This window comes from Scyliorhinus canicula, chromosome 2 (assembly GCF_902713615.1).
Source record: "Scyliorhinus canicula chromosome 2, sScyCan1.1, whole genome shotgun sequence".
Classification (NCBI taxonomy): Eukaryota; Metazoa; Chordata; class Chondrichthyes; order Carcharhiniformes; family Scyliorhinidae; genus Scyliorhinus; species Scyliorhinus canicula.
In genome coordinates, this window is record NC_052147.1 from 131,437,529 (window position 1) to 131,460,183 (window position 22,655).

General features: G+C 46.9%; 1 protein-coding gene across 4 annotated transcripts in view; it reads left to right on the top strand.

Annotated features, from left to right (window-relative positions):
• ical1 (islet cell autoantigen 1-like) overlaps positions 1–22,655 on the top strand; it is a 185,919-nt gene that overhangs the window by 129,027 nt on the left and 34,237 nt on the right. For all 4 annotated transcript variants that reach the window (XM_038786907.1, XM_038786891.1, XM_038786882.1 and 1 more), the window contains 2 exons: positions 5,570–5,668; positions 14,529–14,620. In XM_038786907.1, coding sequence (XP_038642835.1) covers positions 5,570–5,668; positions 14,529–14,620 — 191 coding nt within the window. The remainder of the gene's footprint in view (positions 1–5,569; positions 5,669–14,528; positions 14,621–22,655) is intronic.

Sequence of the window (22,655 nt, forward strand, 5' to 3'; positions counted from 1 at the left end):
GTTAGCCAGTTTGTTATTCAACTGTCCAAATTTCCCACTATCCCATGCCTCCTTACTTTCTGCATACGCCTACCATGGGGAACCTTATCAAATGCCTTACTAAAATCCATGTACACTACATCCACTGCTTTACCTTCATCCACATGCTTGGTCACCTCTTCAAAGAATTCAATAAGACTTGTAAGGCAAGACCTACCCCTCACAAATCCGTGCTGACTATCCCTAATCAAGCAATGCCTTTCCAGATGCTCAGAAATCCTATCCCTCAGTACCCTTTCCATTACTTTGCCTACCACCGAAGTAAGACTAACTGGCCTGTAATTCCCAGGGTTATCCCTATTCCCTTTTTTGAACAGGGACACGACATTCGCCACTCTCCAATCCTCTGGTACCACCCCTGTTGACAGCGAGGACGAAAAGATCATTGCCAACGGCTCTGCAATTTCATTTCTTGCTTCCCATAGAATCCTTGGATATATCCCGTCAGGCCCGGGGGACTTGTCTATCCTCAAGTTTTTCAAAACGCGCAACACATCTTCCTTCCTGACAAGTATCTCCTCAAGCTTATCAGTCTGCTTCACGCTGTCCTCTCCAAAAATATGGCCCCTCTCGTTTGTAAATACTGAAGAAAAATACTTGTTCAAGACCTCTCCTATCTCTTCAGACTCGATACACAATCTCCCGCTACTGTCCTTGATCGGACCTACCCTCGCTCTAGTCATTCTTATATTTCTCACATATGTGTAAAAGGCCTTGGGGTTTTCCTTGATCCTACCCGCCAAAGATTTTTCATGCCCTCTCTTAGCTCTCCTAATCCCTTTCTTCAGTTCCCTCCTGGCTATCTTGTATCCCTCCAGCGCCCTGTCTGAACCTTGTTTCTTCAGCCTTACATAAGTCTCCTTCTTCCTCTTAACAAGACATTCAACCTCTCTTGTCAACCATGGTTCCCTCACTCGACCATCTCTTCCCTGCCTGACAGGGACATACATATCAAAACACGCAGTACCTGTTCCTTGAAAAAGTTCCACATTTCACTTGTGTCCTTCCCTGACAGCCTATGTTCCCAACTTCTGCACTTCAATTCTTGTCTGACAGCATTGTATTTACCCTTCCCCCAATTATAAACCTTGCCCTGTTGCTCGCACCTATCCCTCTCCATTACTAAAGTGAAAGTCACAGAATTATAGTCACTACCTCCAAAATGCTCCCCCACTAACAAATCTATCACCTGCCCTGGTTCATTACCAAGTACTAAATCCAATATGGCCTCCCCTCTGGTCGGACAATCTGCATACTGTGTTAGAACAGCTTCCTGGACACACTGCACAAACACTACCCCATCCAAACTATTTGATCTAAAGAGTTTCCACTCAATGTTTGGGAAGTTGAAGTCGCCCATGACTACTACCCTGTGACTTCTGCACCTTTCCAAAATCTGTTTCCCAATCTGTTCCGCCACATCTCTGCTGCTATTGGGGGGCCTATAGAAAACTCCCAACAAGTTGACTGCTCCTTTCCTATTTCTAACTTCAACCCATATTACCTCAGTAGGCAGATCCCCCTCGAACTGCCTTTCTGCAGCTGTTATACTATCTCTAATTAACAATGCCACCCCCCCACCTCTTTTACCATCCTCCCTAATCTTGTTGAAACATCTATAACCAGGGACCTCCAACAACCATTTCTGCCCCTCTTCTATCCAAGTTTCCGTGATGGCCACCACATCGTAGTCCCAAGTACAGATCCATGCCTTAAGTTCACCCACCTTATTCCTGATGCTTCTTGCATTAAAGTATACACACTTCAACCCATCTCCTTGCCTGCAAGTACTCTCCTTTGCCATTGTTACCTTCCCCACTGCATCACTACGTGCTTTGGCGTCCTGACTATCGTCTACCTTAGTTGCTGGACTACAGATCCGGTTCCCATTCCCCTGCCAAATTAGTTTAAACCCTCCCGAAGAGTACTAGAAAACCTCCCCCCCAGGATATTGGTGCCCCTCTGGTTCAGATGCAACCCGTCCTGCTTGTACAGGTCCCACCTTCCCCAGAATGCGCTCCAATTATCCAAATACCTGAAGCCCTCCCTCCTACACCATTCCTGCAGCCACGTGTTCAACTGCACTCTCTCCCTATTCCTAGCCTCGCTATCACGTGGCACCAGCAACAAACCAGAGATGACAACTCTGTCTGTCCTGGCCTTTAACTTCCAGCCTAACTCCCTAAACTTGTTTATTACCTCCACACCCTTTTTCCTACCTACATCATTGGTACCAATGTGCACCACGACTTCTGGCTGCTCACCCTCCCCCTTCAGGATCCTGAAGACACGATCAGAGACATCCCTGGCCCTGGCACCCGGGAGGCAACATACCTTTCGGGAGTCTCCCTCGCGACCACAGAATCTCCTATCTATTCCCCTAACCATTGAATCTCCTATTACTATTGCTTTTCTATGCTCCCCCCTTCCCTTCTGATTCCCAGAGCCAGACTCAGTGCCAGAGACCTGGCCGCTGGGGCCTTCCCCCGGTAGGTCATCCCCTCCAACAGCATCCAAAACGATATACTTGTTTTGAAGGGGAACGGCCACGAGGGATCCCTGCACTGTCTGCCTTTTAGTTTTCTTTCCCCTGACTGTAACCCAGCTACTCTTGTCCAGTACCTTTGGTGTGGCTACCTCCCTGTAACTCTTCTCTATGACCCCCTCTGCCTCCCGGATGATCCGAAGTTCATCCAGCTCCAGCTCCAGTACCTTAACACGGTCTCTGAGGAGCTGGAGTTGGGTGCACTTCCCGCAGGTATAGTCAGCGGGGACACCAGTGATATCCCTCACCACCCACATCCTACAGGAGGAGCATGCAACTGCCCTAGCCTCCATCCCCTCTTACTTTACAGAATTAGCTGCCTCTTGGACCAACTGGACCTCCGCCCTCCGACTCTACTTCCAGTCAGCTGTACTCTAAACTCCTGGCTCCCTTCACGCTCTTTGATAAATATAGGAAATGAAATGTAAGGAGCACCTTACTCCCTCCTCACCTAACTCCCTCAGTCACCAAACTCTCACTGTAGCACTCAAATGCCACAAGCTCAGCACTCCCTCAGTCACCAAACTCTCACTGTAGCATTCAAATGCCACAAGCTCAGCACTCCCTCAGTCACCAAACTCTCACTGTAGCACTCAAATGCCACAAGCTCAGCACTCCCTCAGTCACCAAACTCTCACTGTAGCACTCAAATGCCACAAGCTCAGCACTCCAGTGCAAACAAAGTCTGCACTGTAACTAGCTCCTATTTATACTGTGACTCTAGCTTCTGAAAACTGGCCTAATGCAATTAACTAATTAACAAGCTCCAGCTGCAAGTAAGTCCAAGTAGAACCTTGTTTAAAGCTGATTCAAAATTCACCACCTTATAGACCAAACAGCAACTTTTAAGTTAATTAACTAAATAAAAGAAATACTAGACTTTAAATCGAGGACAATGCATCCATGCCTGATGAGGGAAGTGGGAAGCCAGAGGATTGGGAAGCCTTTGAAAGCAAGCACAGGACAACTAAAACAGCAATAAGGGGGGAGAAGATGAAATATGAGTGTAAGTGAGCTCGTAATATAAAGATATGGGAATAGATTTTTTCTATATATAAAAGGTAAGAGAGGCAAGAATAGACATTGGACCACTGGAAAATGAGGCTGGAGAAGTGGTAATAGGGAACAAAGAAATGGCAGAGGAACTGAATAGGCACTTTGCATTAAAAGCAAATTACTGCTGATACTGGAATCTGAAAGCAGGTACTTTGCATTAGTCTTCATGGTTGAAGACACCAATGGGATGCCAGAGCTCCAGGAGAATCAGGGAGTGGAGGTGTGTGCGGTGCCCATTATTAAGGAGAAGGTTCTCGGGAAACTGAAAGGTCTGAAGGTGGATACATTACTTGGACCGGATGGACTACACCCCAGGGTTCTAGGAGATAGCTGAAGAAATTGAGGAGGCATTGGTGGTGATCTTTCAGGGGTCTCTGGAGACAGGGAGTGACCCAGTGGACTGGAAAATGGCTAATGTAACACCGCTGTTTAAGAAGGGAGGGAGGCAGAAGATGGGAAATTATAGGCCGGTTTGTCTGACTTTGGTCAGAGGTAAAATTTTAGAGTCCATTGTTAAAGATGAGATTGCGGAGCACTTGGAAGTACATGATAAAATAGGACTGAGTCAGCATGGCTTCATCAAAGGGAGGTCATGTCTGACAAATCTGTTAGAGTTTCTTGAGGAGGTAACAAGGAAGTTAGATGTGATTTATTTAGATTTCCAGAAGGCCTTTGACATGGTGGCGCTTGGGGGACTGTTAAATAAGTTAAGAGCCCATGGTTTAAGGGTAAGATCGTGGCATGGATAGAGGATTGGCTGATTGGCAGAAAGCAGAAAGTGGGGATAAAGGAATCTTTGTAAGTATGGCAGCTGGTGACTCCTGGTGTACCTTGGTTCGGTGCTGGGACCACAACGTTTCACAATATACATTAACGATCTGGAAGAAGGAACTGAAGGCACTGTTGCTAGGTTTGCAGATGACACAAAGATATGCAGAGAGACAGGTAGTATTGAGGAAGCAGGGGACGCTGCAGAAGGACTTGGACAGGCTAGGAGAGTGGGCAAGGAAGTGGCAGATGGAATACAATGCGGAAAAGTGTGAGGTTTTGCACTTTGGAAGGAGGATTGGAGGCATAGACTATTTTCTAAATGGAGAAATGCTTAGGAAATCAGAAGCTCAAAGGGACTTTAGGAGTCTTTGTTCAAGATTCTCGTAAGGTTAATGTGCAGGTTCCGTCAGCAGTTAGGAATGCAATGTTAGCATTCATGTCGAGAGGGCTAGAATACAAAAGCAGGGATGTACCTCTGAGGCTGTATAATGCTCTGGTCAGACCCCATTTGGAGGAGTGAGAGAAGATTTGGGCCCTGTATCTAAAGAAGGATGTGCTGGCCTTGGAAAGGGTCCAGAGGAAGTTCACAAGAATGATCCCTGGAATGAAGAGTTTGTCGTACTCTGGGTCTGTACCCGTTGGAATTTAGAAGGATGAGGGCGATCTTATTGAAACTTACAGGATACCGCAAGGTCTGGATAGAGTGGACTTGGAGACGATGTTTCCACTAATAGGAAAAACTAGAACCAGAGGGAACAACCTCATACTAAAGGGACAATCCTTTAAAACAGAGATGAGGAGGAATTTCTACAGCCAGAGGGTGGTGAATCTTTGCCACAGAAGACTGTGGAGGCCAAATCACTGAGTGTCTGTAAGATAGAGATAGATAGGTCCTTGATTAATAAGGAGATCAGGGGTTATGGAGAGAAAGCAGCAGAATGGGGATGAGAAAAATATCAGCCATGATTGAATGGAGGAACAGACCCGATGGGTCGAGTGGCCTAATTCTCTGCTCCTATGTCTTATAATAGCAACTTGCCTAGTCAGACTTAACACTGTGTGCCCTGTCACCTTTCGTTCTTAATCTCATTTGGTGGTCTTATCTATTTTCTCATTGTACACATGGAAATGACGATTATTTTTTCTTCCTTCCACTAGAATACATTGCTTCACTTCTGGGAGAGGACAGCCCATATGATGTCTCAGATTCACGAGAGTTTCAAGGGCCATCAGCCATACAAATTTACTGCGCTGAAGGTAAGACTGAAAGAAAGCTTGAAGCAGCAAGAGGTCCTTCAGCTCATTGAGTCTGTTTCTTCCAAAAATCCATCAGTTCGTCTCCTGACGAATGGTCCCACAGGTTTTCTCTTCACTCCATCAAAACAATACTATAGAGTAAGATTGCAATCAATGTTTTCAAGGGAATTTAACATGCTGCTTGATGCCTAGAGAGCTTTATGCTCAGTGTGGAGAGAAGATGCGTGTCTTCCTGTCCATTGCGTCCATCGGGCCTCCATGGCAGCATTGGAACACCTTCATGCATTTTCACTAGTTCATCAGAGGTATGGTAAATTTATTTATGCAATGAGTGATGATCTGGTGTGCGCTGTCTGAAAGGATGATGGAAGCACATTCTATAATGTTCAATAAGGACTTAGATAACCTTGAACAGTAAACATTTCTGGTGCTATGGGCATAAGACTTATCTTTTTCAAAGAACCGGCACAGGCATGATGGGCCAAATGGCCTCTTTCTACACTGCATTATGCTATGATTATATTTATGACACTATAATTTCTTCTTTTAAAAGAAAAATATTTTATTCAGGCATTTGCATAAACAAACAACAAATTAAAGAAATTAAAGCAGAAGTAAAATTATACAATGGAATAAATAACCAACACTCACTCCCTCTCCCCCCCCCCCCCCCCCCCCCCACCCCTGCCTTTCCCCTCCTAGTGTCCTGCCTTCCCCATTTTAACCCCTTTAACCTCCCACCCTCTCCCTCTCCTGACACCTCAATCCTCCTTAAAGAAGTCAATGAACGGCAGCCACCTCCGAGCGAATCCATCAACCGACCCCTCAGGACGAACCGGACCTTCTCCAGCAACAGGAATTCCGCCAGGTTGCTCGCCCACACCCCCCCCTTTCGGCGGCTCCGAGTCCCTCCATCCAAGCAAAATATGTCTCCGGCTATCAAGGAGGCAAAGGCCAAACCTTGGGCTTCTCTCGCACCCCAAATATCGCTACCTACCGCCGAATGGACATTACGTCTGCAAACCCCTGCCAGAACCCCTTTAGCTTCGGACATGCCCAGAACATGTGAACATGATTCATGGGCATCCCTGCGCACCACCCACACCTGTCCTCTACTCCCTCAAAGAACCTACTGATCCTTGCCACTGTCATATGAACCCTGTGAACTACTTTAAATGGAATAAAACTGAGCCTCGCACACGACGAGGACACATTCACCCTCCACAGAGCCTCCTCCTACGTCCTCCCCCCCCCCCCCCCCCCCCCCTCCCCCATCTCCTCTCACTTCCGCTAATGTCCCCCACTGGGGCCCCTCCCAATCCATCAACTCCTTGTAGACCTCAGACACCTTCCCCTCCCATATCCGCTCCCTTGACAACACCTTATCTTGAAACCCTAAGGGTGGCACCTCGGGAAAGGATGGCACCTCTCTCTTCACAAAATCCCGGACCTGAAAGTACCTGAAACCATTCTCATTGGGCAGCTCAAAATCTTCCTCCAGGTCCTCTAATTTCGTAACGCTGCCCCCATATCCTGAAGGCTGACACCACTACAGAGCTCACGGAGTACCTGGTCGGTGAGAACAACAGACGCGCCGTTAGTAATGCCCACAAGCACGTTCCCCTTCAAGAAGCCGTCTCCATCCGCCCCCTCCCCATTACCCATTTCCTGACCATAGTGAGATTTGCCGCCCAGTAGTAATTCATTATATTCGCCACCGCCCACCTCTTCTCGCCCCTGCTCAAAAAAGCACTTTTGACCTGCGGGGTCTTCCCCGCCCATACAAACCCCGAGATCAGCGCATTACCCTTCTTAAAGAATGACTTTGAGATAAAGATCAGAGGGTTCTGAAATATGAACAGGAATCTTGGCAGCACCGTCATCTTCACAGTCTGCAGCCGTTCCGACAGGGGCAGCACATCCCATCTCTTAAAATCCCCGTCATCTGCTCCACCAGCTGAGCCAAATTTAACTTGTGCAACCACGCCTAACCCTGCATCACCTGAATGCCCAAGTATCTAAAGCTCGCCCCACCACCTTGAACGGCAGCTCTCCATACTTCCGCTCCTGGCCTCTGATCTCAATCAGGAACACCTCGCTCTTTCCTTTGACAGATGCTGCCAGACCTGCTGAGATTTTCCAGCATTTTCTCTTTGATTTTGCTGTTTCCTATGTTCAACTTGTACCCGGAGACCCGACCAAACCCCTCTAAAATCCCAGAAAATGCTTCCAATGCCCGCCAATGGGTCCGAAATACATAACAGGTCATCCGCTTGCAGCGAAACCCTGTGCTCGACGCCCCTCCCTCCGTCTCCAGTCCCTCGACACTCTCAGCGCCATTTCGAATGTCACTATAGCCAGGGCAAAAAGCAATGGGGAGAGCGGGCAGCCCTGCCTTGTCCTACCGTGCAGCCTGAAATATTCCAAGCTCACTCGGTACATTCCCACACTTGCGACCGGCACCTGATACAGCAACCGGACCCAGTCCACAAACCCCTGCCCGAACCCGAGCTGCCCCAGCACCTCCCACAGATACTCCTATTCCACTTGGTCAAAAGCCTTCTCGGCGTCCATCACCACTGCCACCTCCACTTCCTGCCCCTCCAAAGGCTCATAATCACATTAAGCAGCCTCCTCACATTTGCTGACAATTGTCTCCCTTTCACAAACCCTGTTTGGTCCTCGCCTATCACCCACAGGTCACAGTCCTCAATTCACGAAGCCAACACCTTCGACAACAACTTTACATTCAGCAACGATATTGGACAGTAGGTTCCACACTCCGGATCCTTATCTCTTTTCAATATCAGGGAGATGGATGCCTGCGACAGTGTAGGAGGGAGTTCCCCTCTCTCCGTAGCTTCATTGTATGCCCTCATCTGCAATGGCCCCAGATCCCCCCCAAACCTTCTATAAAATTCCACCGGGAACCCATCCGGGCCTGGGAACTGCATCACCCCCATACCATCATCTCCCTCTACTCAATAGGGGCCCCCAATCCCTAAGTCCTCGTCCATTCTGGGAAACTCCAACCCATCCAGGAAGCGCCACACCTCCCCCCCCCCCCCCCGACTCATACAACCTCCTGTAAAATTCCTCAAATACCCTATTCACCCCCACCGGGTCGAGCAACACCCTTCCCATCCCATCCTTCACTCTACCAATCTCCCTCACTGTCTCCAGTTTCCTAAGCTGATGGGCCAACATCCTGCTCGCCTTCTCCCTATACTCGTGTATTGCCACCCAGCCCTCCGCCACTGCCCAACCGCCTTCCTCATGGACACCAATCCAAACTACACCTGGAGTCTCTCCCTCAACAACCCTACCTCCGGGGACTCCGAATAACTCCTGTTCTCCCTCAGAATCTCTTCCACCAGCCTTGCCATCTCTACCTGTTGCGCCTTTTCCCTATGTGCCCAAATCAAAATGAACTCCCCTGAACCACCGCCTTGAATGCCTCCCACAGCATGCTGGCCATGACCTCCCCAATGTCATTCAGCTCCACGTACCCTCAAATAGCGGCCCCCAACCACTCACACACCTCCTCATCCGACAACAGCCATACATCCCGCTTCCATCCACTTGCAAATCCATCCAGTGCGATGCGTGATCTGAGACCACAATTGCCAAATGCTCCGAGTTGACCACCCCGCAGCAATGCCTTGTCCACCACAAAAAAAGTTAATCCGGGTGTACACCCTGTGCACATGCATGTCCAGGTCAGGGATCTGGTGGCCGAGATGCAGGAGACCGAAAAGACGCTGAAGGGGAAGGTGGAGGACCTGGAGAATAGCTTCAGAAGGCAAAATCTGAGGCATATGGAGATGCCCGAAGGCATCGATGGAGCGGAGGCCGGCATGTACCTGGCCAAAATGTTGGAGAAGCCAATTTGGGGCATGAACATTTACCAGGACCACCGGCATCCCCATCAACGTCCCACTAACCGACACGTATCTCTCCTCTTCCCCCCCCCCCACCCCAAATCTGCCACAATGTCCCCCACCTCAAACGTCACCAACATTATTCATCAGCACCACCACCCCCTTGTCTTCATGTCTAGTCCCGAATGGAACACCTGCCCTACCCATCCTTTCTTCAACCTTGCCTGGTCCCCTATCTTTAAATGCATCTCCTGTAGAAAAGCCACTTCCGCCTTCAGACTCGTGACCATTTGACCGGCCCTTTCAGCCCCATCATGATACACGTGACCAGCATCGTTAGGGGGCTCCTTGCCCCCTTTATGCCAATCAGCCACATCCATTTTTGGGCCAGCCCTCAGCCTGTGTCATGCGACCCACCCGGCTCACCCTCGGATGTCCACTGTCATCACTCCTTTTCCAACTGCGCCATAACAACCACCCCCCCCCCCCCAAAATAAACACCAACCCCATCCTCCTCCCCTGTACCTACATCCTGACCACCCCCCACTGTGCTCCCAGCTAGCATGGCAGCCCCCGCCAAGGCCTCCCCCGGCCACACTCCCTCAAGAAATAAAGAAACAGAAAAAAAGGTGCACTCACCCTTGAAGCTCTCCAAGGAACCTGCCACCAAACCCAACAAAACATTTCAAAGGGAAGAAAGTTTTCCAAGAACGCAGAAAGAAAACACCTCCTCCAAAGTTCAATGTCTTGCTAGTTCATTGTCCCTCAAAAACCCCATCGCCTCCTCTGGCATACCAAAATAATATTCTCGATTCTGGAATGTCACCCAGAGGCGGGCCGGATACGGCACTCCAAACTTCACCCCATCTTAAAGAAGGCGGCCTTGACCTAATTAATCCTTCCTCTTAGCCAGTTTTGCACCCAGGCCTCGGTACACCCGCAGCTCGTTCCCCTCCCAGGTGCACCTCCTCATCTGCCTCATCCACTGAAGAATCTTCTCTTTGTCCAAGAAGCGGTGCAACTGCACCACCATCGCCCTCGGCAGCTCAGCTGCCTGTGGCATCCTCATCAATGCCGTGTATGCTCGGTCGACTTCCAGAGGCCGGCTGAAGGCCCCCTCTCCCACCAGCTTCTCCAACATTTTGGCCACGTACAAGCCGGCCTCCGCTCCTTCGATGCCTTCGGGCATCTCCATATTCCTCAAATTTTGCCTTCTGGAGCTATTCTCCAGGTCCTCCACCTTCCAGTTCAGCGTCTTTTCGGTCTCCCGAATCTCGGCCGCCAGCGCGGAGAGCTGTTCCGATTGTTCCCCTGGTACTCCATCCCTGCTTTGAGTGGCTCTACCACCTTGGGCCTCCCTTCTCTGTTGGCTGAACTTACCATTTCAAAATTCCACCAGCTGCTCCGTTGACCACTGGGCGGACAGAGCAGGCCCTATGCCCTCCACCATCTTAACCTGTGACACACCTCGAAGACTCTCCTGTTCCAACAGTCCAACAGCCCCTTTTTTCTCCACCCACTCCTAGTCCGTGGATCTATCCACCAACCACATCAGAGGACTTACACCTTCTCCTGGCATTCCTACACCTCTTTCCATCCAAATATTTCACCCCTCAGACGGGGGAAGGACCGCAAAATTCCACCTTGAGCGGGAGCTACCAAATGTGCGACCACTCACTCCATGGCTGCCACCAGAAGTCCCGAATCTATAATTTCCTCAATCAGAAGTGTTTCCTTGGTGTTCTCTTTAACAAGTGCAGGCTGCCATTAACTGGCATCATCAACACAATTTCTGGCCCGATCTTACAAGATGTGCAACCAATGACTAGAATGGTTTGCGTTGGCTGTACCCTCAGCATTAAAACGAGCAAGCAACACAAATATCACATACGACTAGAGTCATTTGCAACAGATTGTGGATGGCAATGGATTAGTAGGCTTTCTTTGTTCATACAACACACTAAGAGATCCATACTAAGTTGTCTTCGGAACAATTGCTTATTATGAACAGTCTGCGCTTGCTGAACCCAAAATTAAAGTCTGCTTTTAGATGCTATTCAGCGATTGGGCAGGACCTGCCGATTAATCCTGACTATGCTAATACCTACACTAACAGAAATGTAAGATGATCAATTGAGCTCGTAACGTGGCTCATTTACACCAACCACATTTACAGTTGCTAGAAGAGACATACATTCTTACACACGGAACCGTTTTCTGCAAATAAAAGGAATATGCTCAAGCCTTGCACTTTTTTTTATTACCCGGAAGCATGGAGACCCTGCAGTTGCCTTCGCTATGGCAATGCTCAGCAAGCAAAGTGCAGTTGATGTAGTCTACATGGACTTCAGTAAGACCTTTGACAAGGTTCAGCATGGGAGACTGATCAAGTAGGTAAGAACCCATGGTCACCAGGGCAATTTGGCAAATTGGATCCAAAATTAACTTACTGGTAGGAGGAAGAGGGTGATGTCGAAGGTTGGTTTTGTGAGTAGCAACCTGTGTACTGCAGGGATCAGTGCTGGGTCCCTTGCTGTTTAGTGTACATGAATAATCTAGACGTGAATGTGGGGGGTAAGATCAGTGAATTTGCAGATGACACGAAAATTGGTAGTGTAGTAAATAGCGAGCTGGAAAACCTTGCATTACAGGATGATATAGATGGGCTGGTCAGATGGGCAGAACAGTGGCAAACAGAATTTAACCCTGAAAAGTGTGAGGTGATATATTTTGAGAGGACTAACAAGGCAAGGGAATCCACAATGAACTAGGATGCTAGGAAGTACAGAGGATCAGAGGGATCTTGGGATGCATATCTGACGATCTCTGAAGGTAGCAGGAGAGATAAAAAAAGGTGGTTAAGAAGGCATATGGGACACTTGCCTTTATTAGCCGAGGCATAGAATATAAGAGCTGGGAAGTATGATGAAGCTCTGTAAAATGCTTGTTAGGTTGCAGCTAGAGTACTATGTGCAATTCTGGTCACCGCGCTGCAGGAAGGATGTGACTGCACTAGAAAGGGTAGCTAGGCAGATTCATAATTATGTTGCCCGGGCTGGAGCATTTCAGCTGTGAAGAGAGGCTGGATAGACTGGGGTTGTTTTCCTTAGAGAGAGAGAAGATTAAGGGGGAATGTCATCAAGGTGTACAAAATTATTAGGGATATAGATAGGGTAGATAGGAAGAAACGTCCCCCTCCGTAGATAACCAAGGGGCTTAGATTTAAGGTAAGAAGCAGGAGATTTAGAGGGGATTTGAGGAAACCTTTTTTCACCCAGAGAGTGATGGGAATCTGGAACACCCTATCTGAAAGGGTGTTCGACGCAGGAACCCTCAATATTTAAATAACATTTTGATGAGCATAGAACATAGAACTGTACAGCACAGAACAGGCCCTTCGACCCTCGATGTTGTTCCGAGCAATGATCACCCTACTCAAACCCACTTATCCACCCTATACCCGTAACCCAACAACCCCCCCCTTAACCTTACTTCCTAGGACACTACGGGCAATTTAGCATGGCCAATCCACCTAACCCGCACATCTTTGGACTGTGGGAGGAAACCGGAGCACCCGGAGGAAACCCACGCACACACGGGGAGGACGTGCAGACTCCACACAGACAGTGACCCAGCCGGGAACCGAACCTGGGACCCTGGAGCTGTGAAGCATTTATGCTAACCACCATGCTACCGTGCTGCCCACTTGAAATGCCATAGCATACAAGGCTACAGACAATGGGGTTAGAGCAGATACGTGCTTGATGGCTGGCACACAGATGATGGGTCGAATGGGCCTCTTTCTGTGCTATAAAACTTTACGACAAAGACAATCTGTCAACCAATCAGCATTCTTTTCTCCTGCAATATAAATTGTTGTGATCATTTGAAATTTGGCATTCTTGTCCTGATGAGTGCCAGTTAAAAAGCTTTGGCAACATGTCTCTTCAGCAATATTTGAGTATACTAGGTGGCCAGTCATAAATGGGATTCTGGTATAGCTTGAGCTCTCAATCTTAGTGCAAAAAACAAACAAGGTATAATGTCGTCCATTTGTGTGAATGTGACTGCAATCCCAGTAGCCATCAGGTGGCATTGTGTCAAGTTTGGACTGATTCCGCTTCCATTTATAACTTTCAACATCTCAGAACATTACCAAAGTCATCCACTGCCAACAGTTTGTTTTTGTAGTGTCATCACCGGTTTCTTTAAAAGGGGAGCTGATCTTTCCCAGGCTACACTGTTAGCTTCTCGTTGCCAATAGAGTTGCTTATCAAAGAGCTGGAAGCAACCCGCTTCCCTGGCATCTTAGCCACGTGGGGTCTTGACCAGTGAGGGTTTCAATGTATATTTGTATATAAATGGAATAATAATGGATAATCAAAACTCATTCGTGGAGCACGTGGTCCACTAGACTTGAGTTGCAAGCAGAGAGTTCATCTTACATTGAAGGAAGTGTTATTGGTCAAGGAATTTCTGCAGTCAGTATCACTGAGGCAATGACCTGCTTGAAGATTAAAACAAATGTGCATTTTTACATAGTACCTAATTTTGGAAACAATAGCAGATAATTTATACGCCACTAACAACAGTGATATAAAAGATTCATGGATCTAATTTGGTTGAGGGATGAATATTGACCAGGACATTGGGGAGAACCTCCTGCTTCTCTTCAATTGGTGCCATGGGATTTTTAAAATCTATCTGAGAGGAGAGAGGGCAGACATGACAATTGTACCATCAATTGACATTAATATCAGTCACTGCTGACTAATACCAGACCCAAAGTTGTGTTTTGTTGCAGATTGTTAATGAGACTGTTTAGTAAAGGAGTCACGATTTCATACCACAGTACTCAATAACATGTACAATCCACCCCCATGCAATATTAGACTCAGGAATAATTAAATCCTGTCTAGTTGTTATTTACAAGGTCTCTTTTCAGGCTTTAAATGTTTTGGCTGTTTTTTCTTAAACAGAGTTTGCAGGACCCATTTCATCATCTGACTGAGGAGGAGTTTAACCAGAGTAAGGAGAAAGAGAAGGAATGCATAACTGATGACATAGACAAGTGAGTAATGATTCCTGTATTCACAAGTTGGGGGGGAGATAGAAGGAAATAACTGTATCTGGGCAGCAACCACATTGCTCACTTGCTGGACCACTCATGTTATGCCTTGCTTGGAGCTGGTTTCTGGCAGTTTAGAAATAAGCCTGGGCAATCTACAGATGCTGCTATAAAACGTGTCTGTCCACAAGGCACATGTGCAGTACATTTTAGGATGAGCTCAGTGATCACTTTATTCCAATGTTGCGGGAAAAATTCTTCCAGATGATTTCACTTAACAACCTTCATCAGTTGTCTGTCAGAGATCAGTTGAAATTGACTTGAGTTGAGGATGACTCAACTTTATTGGTTTGCATTTGGAAGACTTTCTGTACATCTGCAAACAGTGGAATGTATTGGAAAGGGGGCTTACATGTGTTATCTATATTGCACACTCCTGATAAGTGGCCTGAAATGACAAGCAAATTGACCGAGGTTCATCATTGATGTAAGTCATGACTCAGTTATAGCATTCTTGCCTCTGTGTCTGAAGATCAAGATGATCCAGCTCTTTGAGCCTCTTCTCTCATTCAGTGAGATCACAGTTTATTTGTGACCTAACTCCGTATGCACACCAGTGTGCCTTATCCTTTTTATCCTTGGTTAACAGAAACCTGTTAATCCCAGGTTTAAAGTGAACAATTGATTCAGTATTTGTGAATACCTTCACTCCTGAAATAATTGACTCTTATTTTAAGACTTATGGGCTGGGATTCTCCGAAAATGGGGCTATGTCCCCACGCCTGCCGGAAAATGGGTGCGAGTGATTCTCTGGTTTTAAGAGGAGTAGCAGAGCCCCGGCGTGCACCGCACAGCTCCTGCTGCCGATACGGGGCCCTACACTTCGGGCGTGGGTCTGCGCGTGCGTGCGGCGGCTGTTTTTGCGCAACATGGCGAAGCCACACAGCGGGCCAGCACGGAAGATGATAGGCCCCCCCGGATTGCGCATGCCCGCCGATCGGTAGCCCCCAATCGCAGGCCTGTCCGTAACGGAGGCCCCCCACCAGGATACGCAGCGCGGCCTCGAGTCCGAGCTGCTGCCAGGTGGAACCAGGTTGGAACCACGCCGGTGGAACTCGGCCGGTCGATCGTGGAGAAACGCAGCGGGGGTCTCTTTCAACGGCCCCCAACCGGCGCTGGATCGGGCGGCGATTCTCCGGACCCCATTCTCCGCCCCCGCATGGAGGCTCGGAGAATCCCGCCCAATATCTCCCACTTGGCCAAAATAATTTATTTCTATCCACCTTATAGTTGTTCACTTTTTGATCACTTTTTAAACTTCTAAATTCCAGGGAATATATCTAGTTTGTCAAATTTAACCTTTGGAGTGCAGGTATCATCTAGTAAGATTACACTGTACTCCCTCCAAGGCCAGTGGATCCTTCTTAAAGTGTGATGCCCAGAAATGAATGCTGTTACCAGTGCTTTGTATAGCTACAGCACACTTTCGACTCTCTTGTATCTATTCCTCTAGATATAAAGGCAAGCAATTCAGTACCCTTTTTGATTATGTTTTTGTCCTCTGAGGCATTTTTTTCTTTTTTTTTCAATGAAGGGGCAACTTAGGGTGGCAAATTCACCTACCCTGCACATCTTTGAGTTGTGGGGGTGAGACCCGCACAGGGAGAATGTGCAAACTCCACATGGACAGTGACCCAGGGCCAGGATCGACCTGGGTCCTTGGTGCCATGAGGCAGCAGAGCTAACCACTGCATCTGCACCGTGCTGCCCCTGTCTGTGACATTTTGATGATTTATGTTCATAGCACCCTAAATTTCTAGCTTTTCACCATTTGGGAAGTACTCTATCTTTTTTAAGTCCAAAGTGGCTGGCCTTACACATGTCTATTTGGCACATTCACTTTATATATTAATATAGGAACATAGGAATTAGGAGCACAGGATGGCAATTCCACCCTTCGAGCGTGTTCCGCCATTCAATCAGATCATGGCTGACCTCTTCCTGGTCTCAAATCCACCTCCCAACCTGGTGCCCATATCTCTTTAATCCATTTTTGTAAATCAGAAATATATCTATCTCCTTCTTGTTGCCATATAGTGTATCGATTTACATGGTTTACCCTAGCCTAGATTTATTTAGCAGCTGAAATTCCCATTCGATGAAGCTAAATTACTCTGTTGGATGACTTTTTCTTGCCTCATGCTTTGTTTGTGTTCTTATGGCAACAATTCTATGAAGTAGTAAAATAGATATAGGGCACGATCTTCTGGCCTTGTGAAATGAGGCCGGTGAATAGCGGGAGAGGCCAAAAACGAGAACAGCGCCAGGCACCAAACCATTTGCAATGCAACCACCCTGCTCCCGTAGGCGAAATCAGAATCTCGCCCTAGCGAGGCGAGAAACCAATTATCACCACTTAAGCCCAATTAACGGGAGCCATCCGATATCCAACGGCCTCCTGTCATTCAGCAGCCTCCACAGCAATTGCTCACGTTGGTACTGATTAGACAACCTGCACCAGGCTCTCCACTGCAGTCGCCACCCTAACAATGTTGTTTTCTGTGCCACTCATTGCCGGCGCCATTTCCTGCGCCCGTAGCGTCTGGGACTCCTCCAATCGGCTAAGGATCTGCTGGAGTTACACTGACATCTCCCTCTGAATGTCCCAGCTGCTCTCTATCGTCTCCATTAGCTTCAAGTACCTCTGTACCACAGGCTGGGACCCAGCTAGGTCCAGGGATCCAGCTGTATCGCCTGGGGGTTCCTGCCTCCACCTGATGTGCATCATCACCAGTGTGGTGCTCACCAGATTGTGCCCCCGAAGCCTGTCCACTAATGTGTCCCACCGAGGTGTGTGTTTCTGCGCTGATGGAGGGTGGAGATGACAGCTGTGCCTCGACTACGAATTACATCCTTCAAGCTCTCCTCCGAGGTGTTTTCCTGGGATTCAGGAGAGGGTGCAGCCCGGGATGAGCCGGTGCCATCGGCTAGTCGACCTGCGGGAGAATGGACATGTGGTCAGTGGGAAGGAAGAATCAGTCAATAAGGCTATAACAACTCACGTTTGACTGGTCCTCCGGGTGGAGCTCGGAGGTTCTTTACCTTAGTGGTGTCCGCCAGTCTCCGCGTGGGTGCACGATCTGTCCTCGGCACCCCAGTCACCTCCAGGCACGCTCCACGAAGGAAGAGAGGATTCTTAAGTCCGGCAACCCTCAGCCAGTCTGGACCCTCTCCCGATGATTATGGGAGAGCTTTTCCTGAAGGGATACGGAAGCAGCATTATTAGCCATACGTGTGGTTTACAGTGGTGGAAGGCATGGTTGAAGAGGGAGGGGGTGGAGGGAGGGTTGGGGTCACATGAGGAGCTGGATCTCTTCGGCGCCATATTGTGAGCTGGCTGGGGTTGGCTGAGCAAGTGCACTTGAAGTGCTGCTCGACCTTGTCAGCAGGGGTTTGGCAAGCGCAGTCCCGGTGAGTCAGCTGGCGAGCCTCCATTTGTGGCGAGGCGTCTGTGGGGCCTTGTAAAGTAGACCAATTAACATTAAATTGTTTTGCCGGCCTCGCTGGACCGACGCCGGGTGGCTCACGGCAATTCCTGCTCGCTACCACACTTAGAAATTTTTCCGGAGAATCGCGTCCATAAACTCTGGCTTTGAATAATCATCTGAGAACTAGTGTTGAGAATTCATTCATGATGATGGGCATTTTCCTATAACAAGTTACACCAGGATACAGACCTATTAACACTGATGGAAAGGGTCCTACAAAACCTAACTTTTACCGAGCTTTTACATTAGTTGTAGTGGAAAAAGCTGTTTGCTTCAAGTTGTTTCACATCCAATTGCAATTTTCAGGGATGCAGTTTTAAAACTTTAAGTGAGAACTTACTGTATAAGTCCTTGTGGCGCATTACTCATTACGTTCTGCCGATTAGAATATCTGTCTATTCTCTGTTTACTTTCTGTTCCTGTCTGCTCAGCCAGTTTCCTAACCAGTTCTATAATTTACCTTCAATTCCATGAGCTTCAACTTTAGCTAGCAGTCTCTTATAAGGAATGCTTTCTGGAAGCCCATATAAATAACATGAGCATTCTTAGATTCACTACTTTAGTCACATCTTTGGAAAATGTAATTCAACGTCATCAGGCATGACTATACCTTTGAAAATACATGCTGGCTCTCTGTGATCAGTGGTAATTTTTCAGCAACTCCATCCTTAACTATAAACTTTAGTAATTTCCCAACAACAGATGATAGGCTGTTTGACTTCTTGGAAGATTTAACACATTGTGTAGTTTGCTACGGCCAGTCTCTTTCATCCTGTTGAAGTCATCCTTATCTAAATATAGAATCTTCATATTTGTTCCATGTTTCTACTTATCAAATGTAACATTAAACTCAAACCACATTATGGTCACTATTAAATAAATGTACACGTACCATTAGGCTATAGCTAAATTTGGCTTGTTGCTCATTAAATCTAATATGATCTGCTCCCTTGTTGGTTCCTGCACATATTGCTGTGGAAATTATGAATACATTTAAGAAATCCATTATGCTTCTGACTGGAGTTTGTCTCTTATTCTAGTCTATAAAAGTTGATATCCCCCATTAACACCATTATGCCTTTACTTGAAATGATATGAAAATGAAAGTACAATAGACATGCAGTAAATGTAATCTCTGCATTAATACACTCTTTTAGCTCTACACAGCTGCTACACGGAGCCCTACACACAATTCTCAGTGCAAATTTAAATTATTTTCTATTTCTTAATTCTACCCCTAACATTTCCACTGCTTGCTTTTCTGTATCACTCCAGAGACTTGAGCCCAAAGTCTAGGTTGTCAACTCAATGCAGCGCTGAGGGAGTGCTGCACTGTTGGTAGCACTGACTTTCGGACAAGACAATAATTTGAACTGCCATCTGCTCTGTCAAGTGTTTGTAAGAGATCCCAAGATATGATATAGAGAAGTGCAGAGGGATTTTCCTCAGTTTCCTGGGCAATATTTATCTCTACCAAGATCACTAGAACAGATTATCTGGTCATTATCTTATTGTTGTTTGTGGGGCTTTACTGTGCACCAAGGTACTGCCTTTCTCGACGTTAGAGCAGTGGCTGCACTTTAAAAGCACTTCATTGGCTGTCAAGTGCTTTGGGGTGTTCTGAGGTGTAAAAGAAGATTTCTAATCTAAGTTTTTAATCATTTTTAGTAGGTAACAAACTTCCGAATTCAGAATAATGATACTACGTGATGTAGTTTGACTGTATGGAAAGAAAGGTCAGGGATTTTCTAGGTGGGAAGTTTAGTTAGGGACCATCCAGTGGTATTATCATCATATTTATCAATTTGTATCAGGATTATTTCACCTCCTCTCTCGCCAAACACCGACACCTCCACATGGACTTGGAGCTAACTCACCTGCTTCCCTTACACTGAGAGTTGTCTGTGTTGTTTACCCTCCAGCGCTCACACAGGGGATCTGCCCTTCCAAAGCACTGTCTGTCTCAGCACTGTCTGTTTCCAGCCTCTTCAATCATCAGTCCACTTGGGTCTCTGTGTATGCAGAGTCTGCACGTTCTCCCTGTGTCTGCGTGGGTTTCCTGCGGGTACTCCGGTTTCCTCCCACAAGTCCTGAAAGATGTACTGTTAGGTAATTTGGACAATCTGAATTCTCCCTCTACCCGAACTAGGGGATTTTCACAGTAACTTCATTGCAGTATTATTGTAAGCCTACTTTTAACAATAAAGATTATTATATACTTTCTGCTGTTCTCCAAATTGGCCTTATCTCTGGCTTAGAGTCTTCCATTGACTTTGTAACTGCTTTGATAAAATTCATTTAATGTGGAAAAGCTGAATAGAATCATAGAATAGAATCATAGAATTTACAGTGCCATTTAGCCCATCTACCACGGCCCTTGGGAAGAACACCCTACTTAAGCCCACACCTCCAGCCTATCCCTGTAACCGAGCAACTCCACCTAACCTTTTTGGACACCAAGGGCAATTTATCATGGTCAATCCACCTAACCTGCATATCTTTGGACTGTGGGAGGAAACCAGAGCACCCAGAGGAAACCCACGCAGAGACGGGAAGAACGTGCAGACTCCACAGAGACAGTGACCCAAGCCGGGAATCAAACCAGGGACCCTGGAGTGTGAAGCAACAGTGCTAACCACCGTGCTACCGTGCCTTCCATAGAATAGATGTTATATTATCTGATGTAGGTGTGACCCTCCTTTGTTCTACTGCAACTTGCAAAGCTTCTTGTGCTCGAGTGTGCTTTGCTACTTAAGTTTCTGTGTGTTTAAAAGTTCTTTGTTACATTCCCCCTGCTAACACATTAAGGATAGCGGATGGGGGGGGGGGGGGGGGGGGATTCATATGTAGGATTATCTATGCTCAACGTTCAGATGTGAGTATTTTATATATCTGCTCACTTTTGTTTTGGCATGACCACAATTCTAACTAACGTTGAGAACCTCTTGAAGAAAGTGGTTCACAGAATTCCATGCTTGTAATTGTTCCCATACGCAGAGATCCTAATTTCAATCTTTCAATTGTGTGCAGTTGTGAAATGGAGGCAAAAATAAACTCCCAAGTTCAATCATCCTATGTCCAACCTTTATAAGTATTATTTGGGAGCTGAGGTAACTAAAATGGAGTAGCATCACCTGGCTGGAGAGCATGAAAAGAAAATAGCATTGATCATCTGGATCAGACTTGGCATCAATCCAAGCTGTGGGCACATGGAGCGCTATCTGCCAAGCATTGCAGATGAACAGTTTGAGGATCACAAATAGTGTTTATATTATGAAAATCACTGCCAGACGGGAAAGCAAGTCCAGAGTGAGAAAAGGGCATTTTCTTTGTGATGGGAGTGGAGCATCTTTGTCTTTTTTAGGCTCTTTTGCTGCTGCAAATTGTATGGAATATTGATTAAAAGCTTGCTTGTATTTGCGTCTTGGAGATGCAATGATGTGCATTATACTTCGTATTTCTGATTTGCGAACATGGTCCCTGATGTGATTCGTCAGGCTGTCCTGAGTTTGTTCATCTCAGCTGGAGCAGAAGGTAGGTAACTCTAAGCTGTGTAATGGAGAAAGAGCCAGAGTTTCTTCTCATGATCACAGTCCAGCATCTGCTGCTTGAATGCACCTGTGCATGGATACTGGATGGAGACTAGAATCGTGACAGTGAGAATGTACAGTACAGAAGCCATTTGGCCCATCATATCTGCACCAGCTCTCCCAATGACCAATTAATTTAATGCCATTCTCCTGTGTTTCCACAGCACCCTACACATTCTTTGACTTCAAATTGGCTCATTCACGATTTGAATGCGTCAATTGGACCTGCCTCCCCCCACACTTTCAGGCAGTGCATTCCGAACCCTAATCACTTTGGCTTCTTTTGCAAAGTACTTTGAATCTGTGCCCTCTCGTTCATGATCCTTTCATAAGTAGGAACAGTTTGTCGCTATATATGCCGTCCAGATTCCTCAAGGTGGGGCTTACCTGTGTTGCCTTCCTTGGTTGAGTAACCAGAGCTCTGGGTTTTCAGAGAAGAATGCTCTTCAGGATGAAATACTGGAAGTCTTCTGATCCTACTGGACATACGCATGTACACACTTTTTAAGAAGTAATAGGGAGGAACACTTAGAGATATAAAGAATAAATTCTATTGATAAGTGTTATAAGATATCAGAGGTAGGTTCTTTACACAGAGTGGTGGGTGTGTGGAATGCACTGCCAGCAGAGGTGGTGGAGTCAGAGTCATTAGGAACATTTAAGCGACTCTTAGACAGGCACATGGACAGCAGTAAATTGGAGGGGTGTAGGTTAGGTTGATCATAGAATAGGATAAATGGTCGGCACAACATCATGGGCCGAAGGGCCTGTACTGTGCTGTACTGTTCTATAACTTGTATATAGTAAGTTAAATGTAAATGAAGGAATGTTTTCCAGGACAAAGATAAAAATGGTGATCTTGTTGCACTGTTTCTGACTTTGAAACGTTGTGGTGTTATT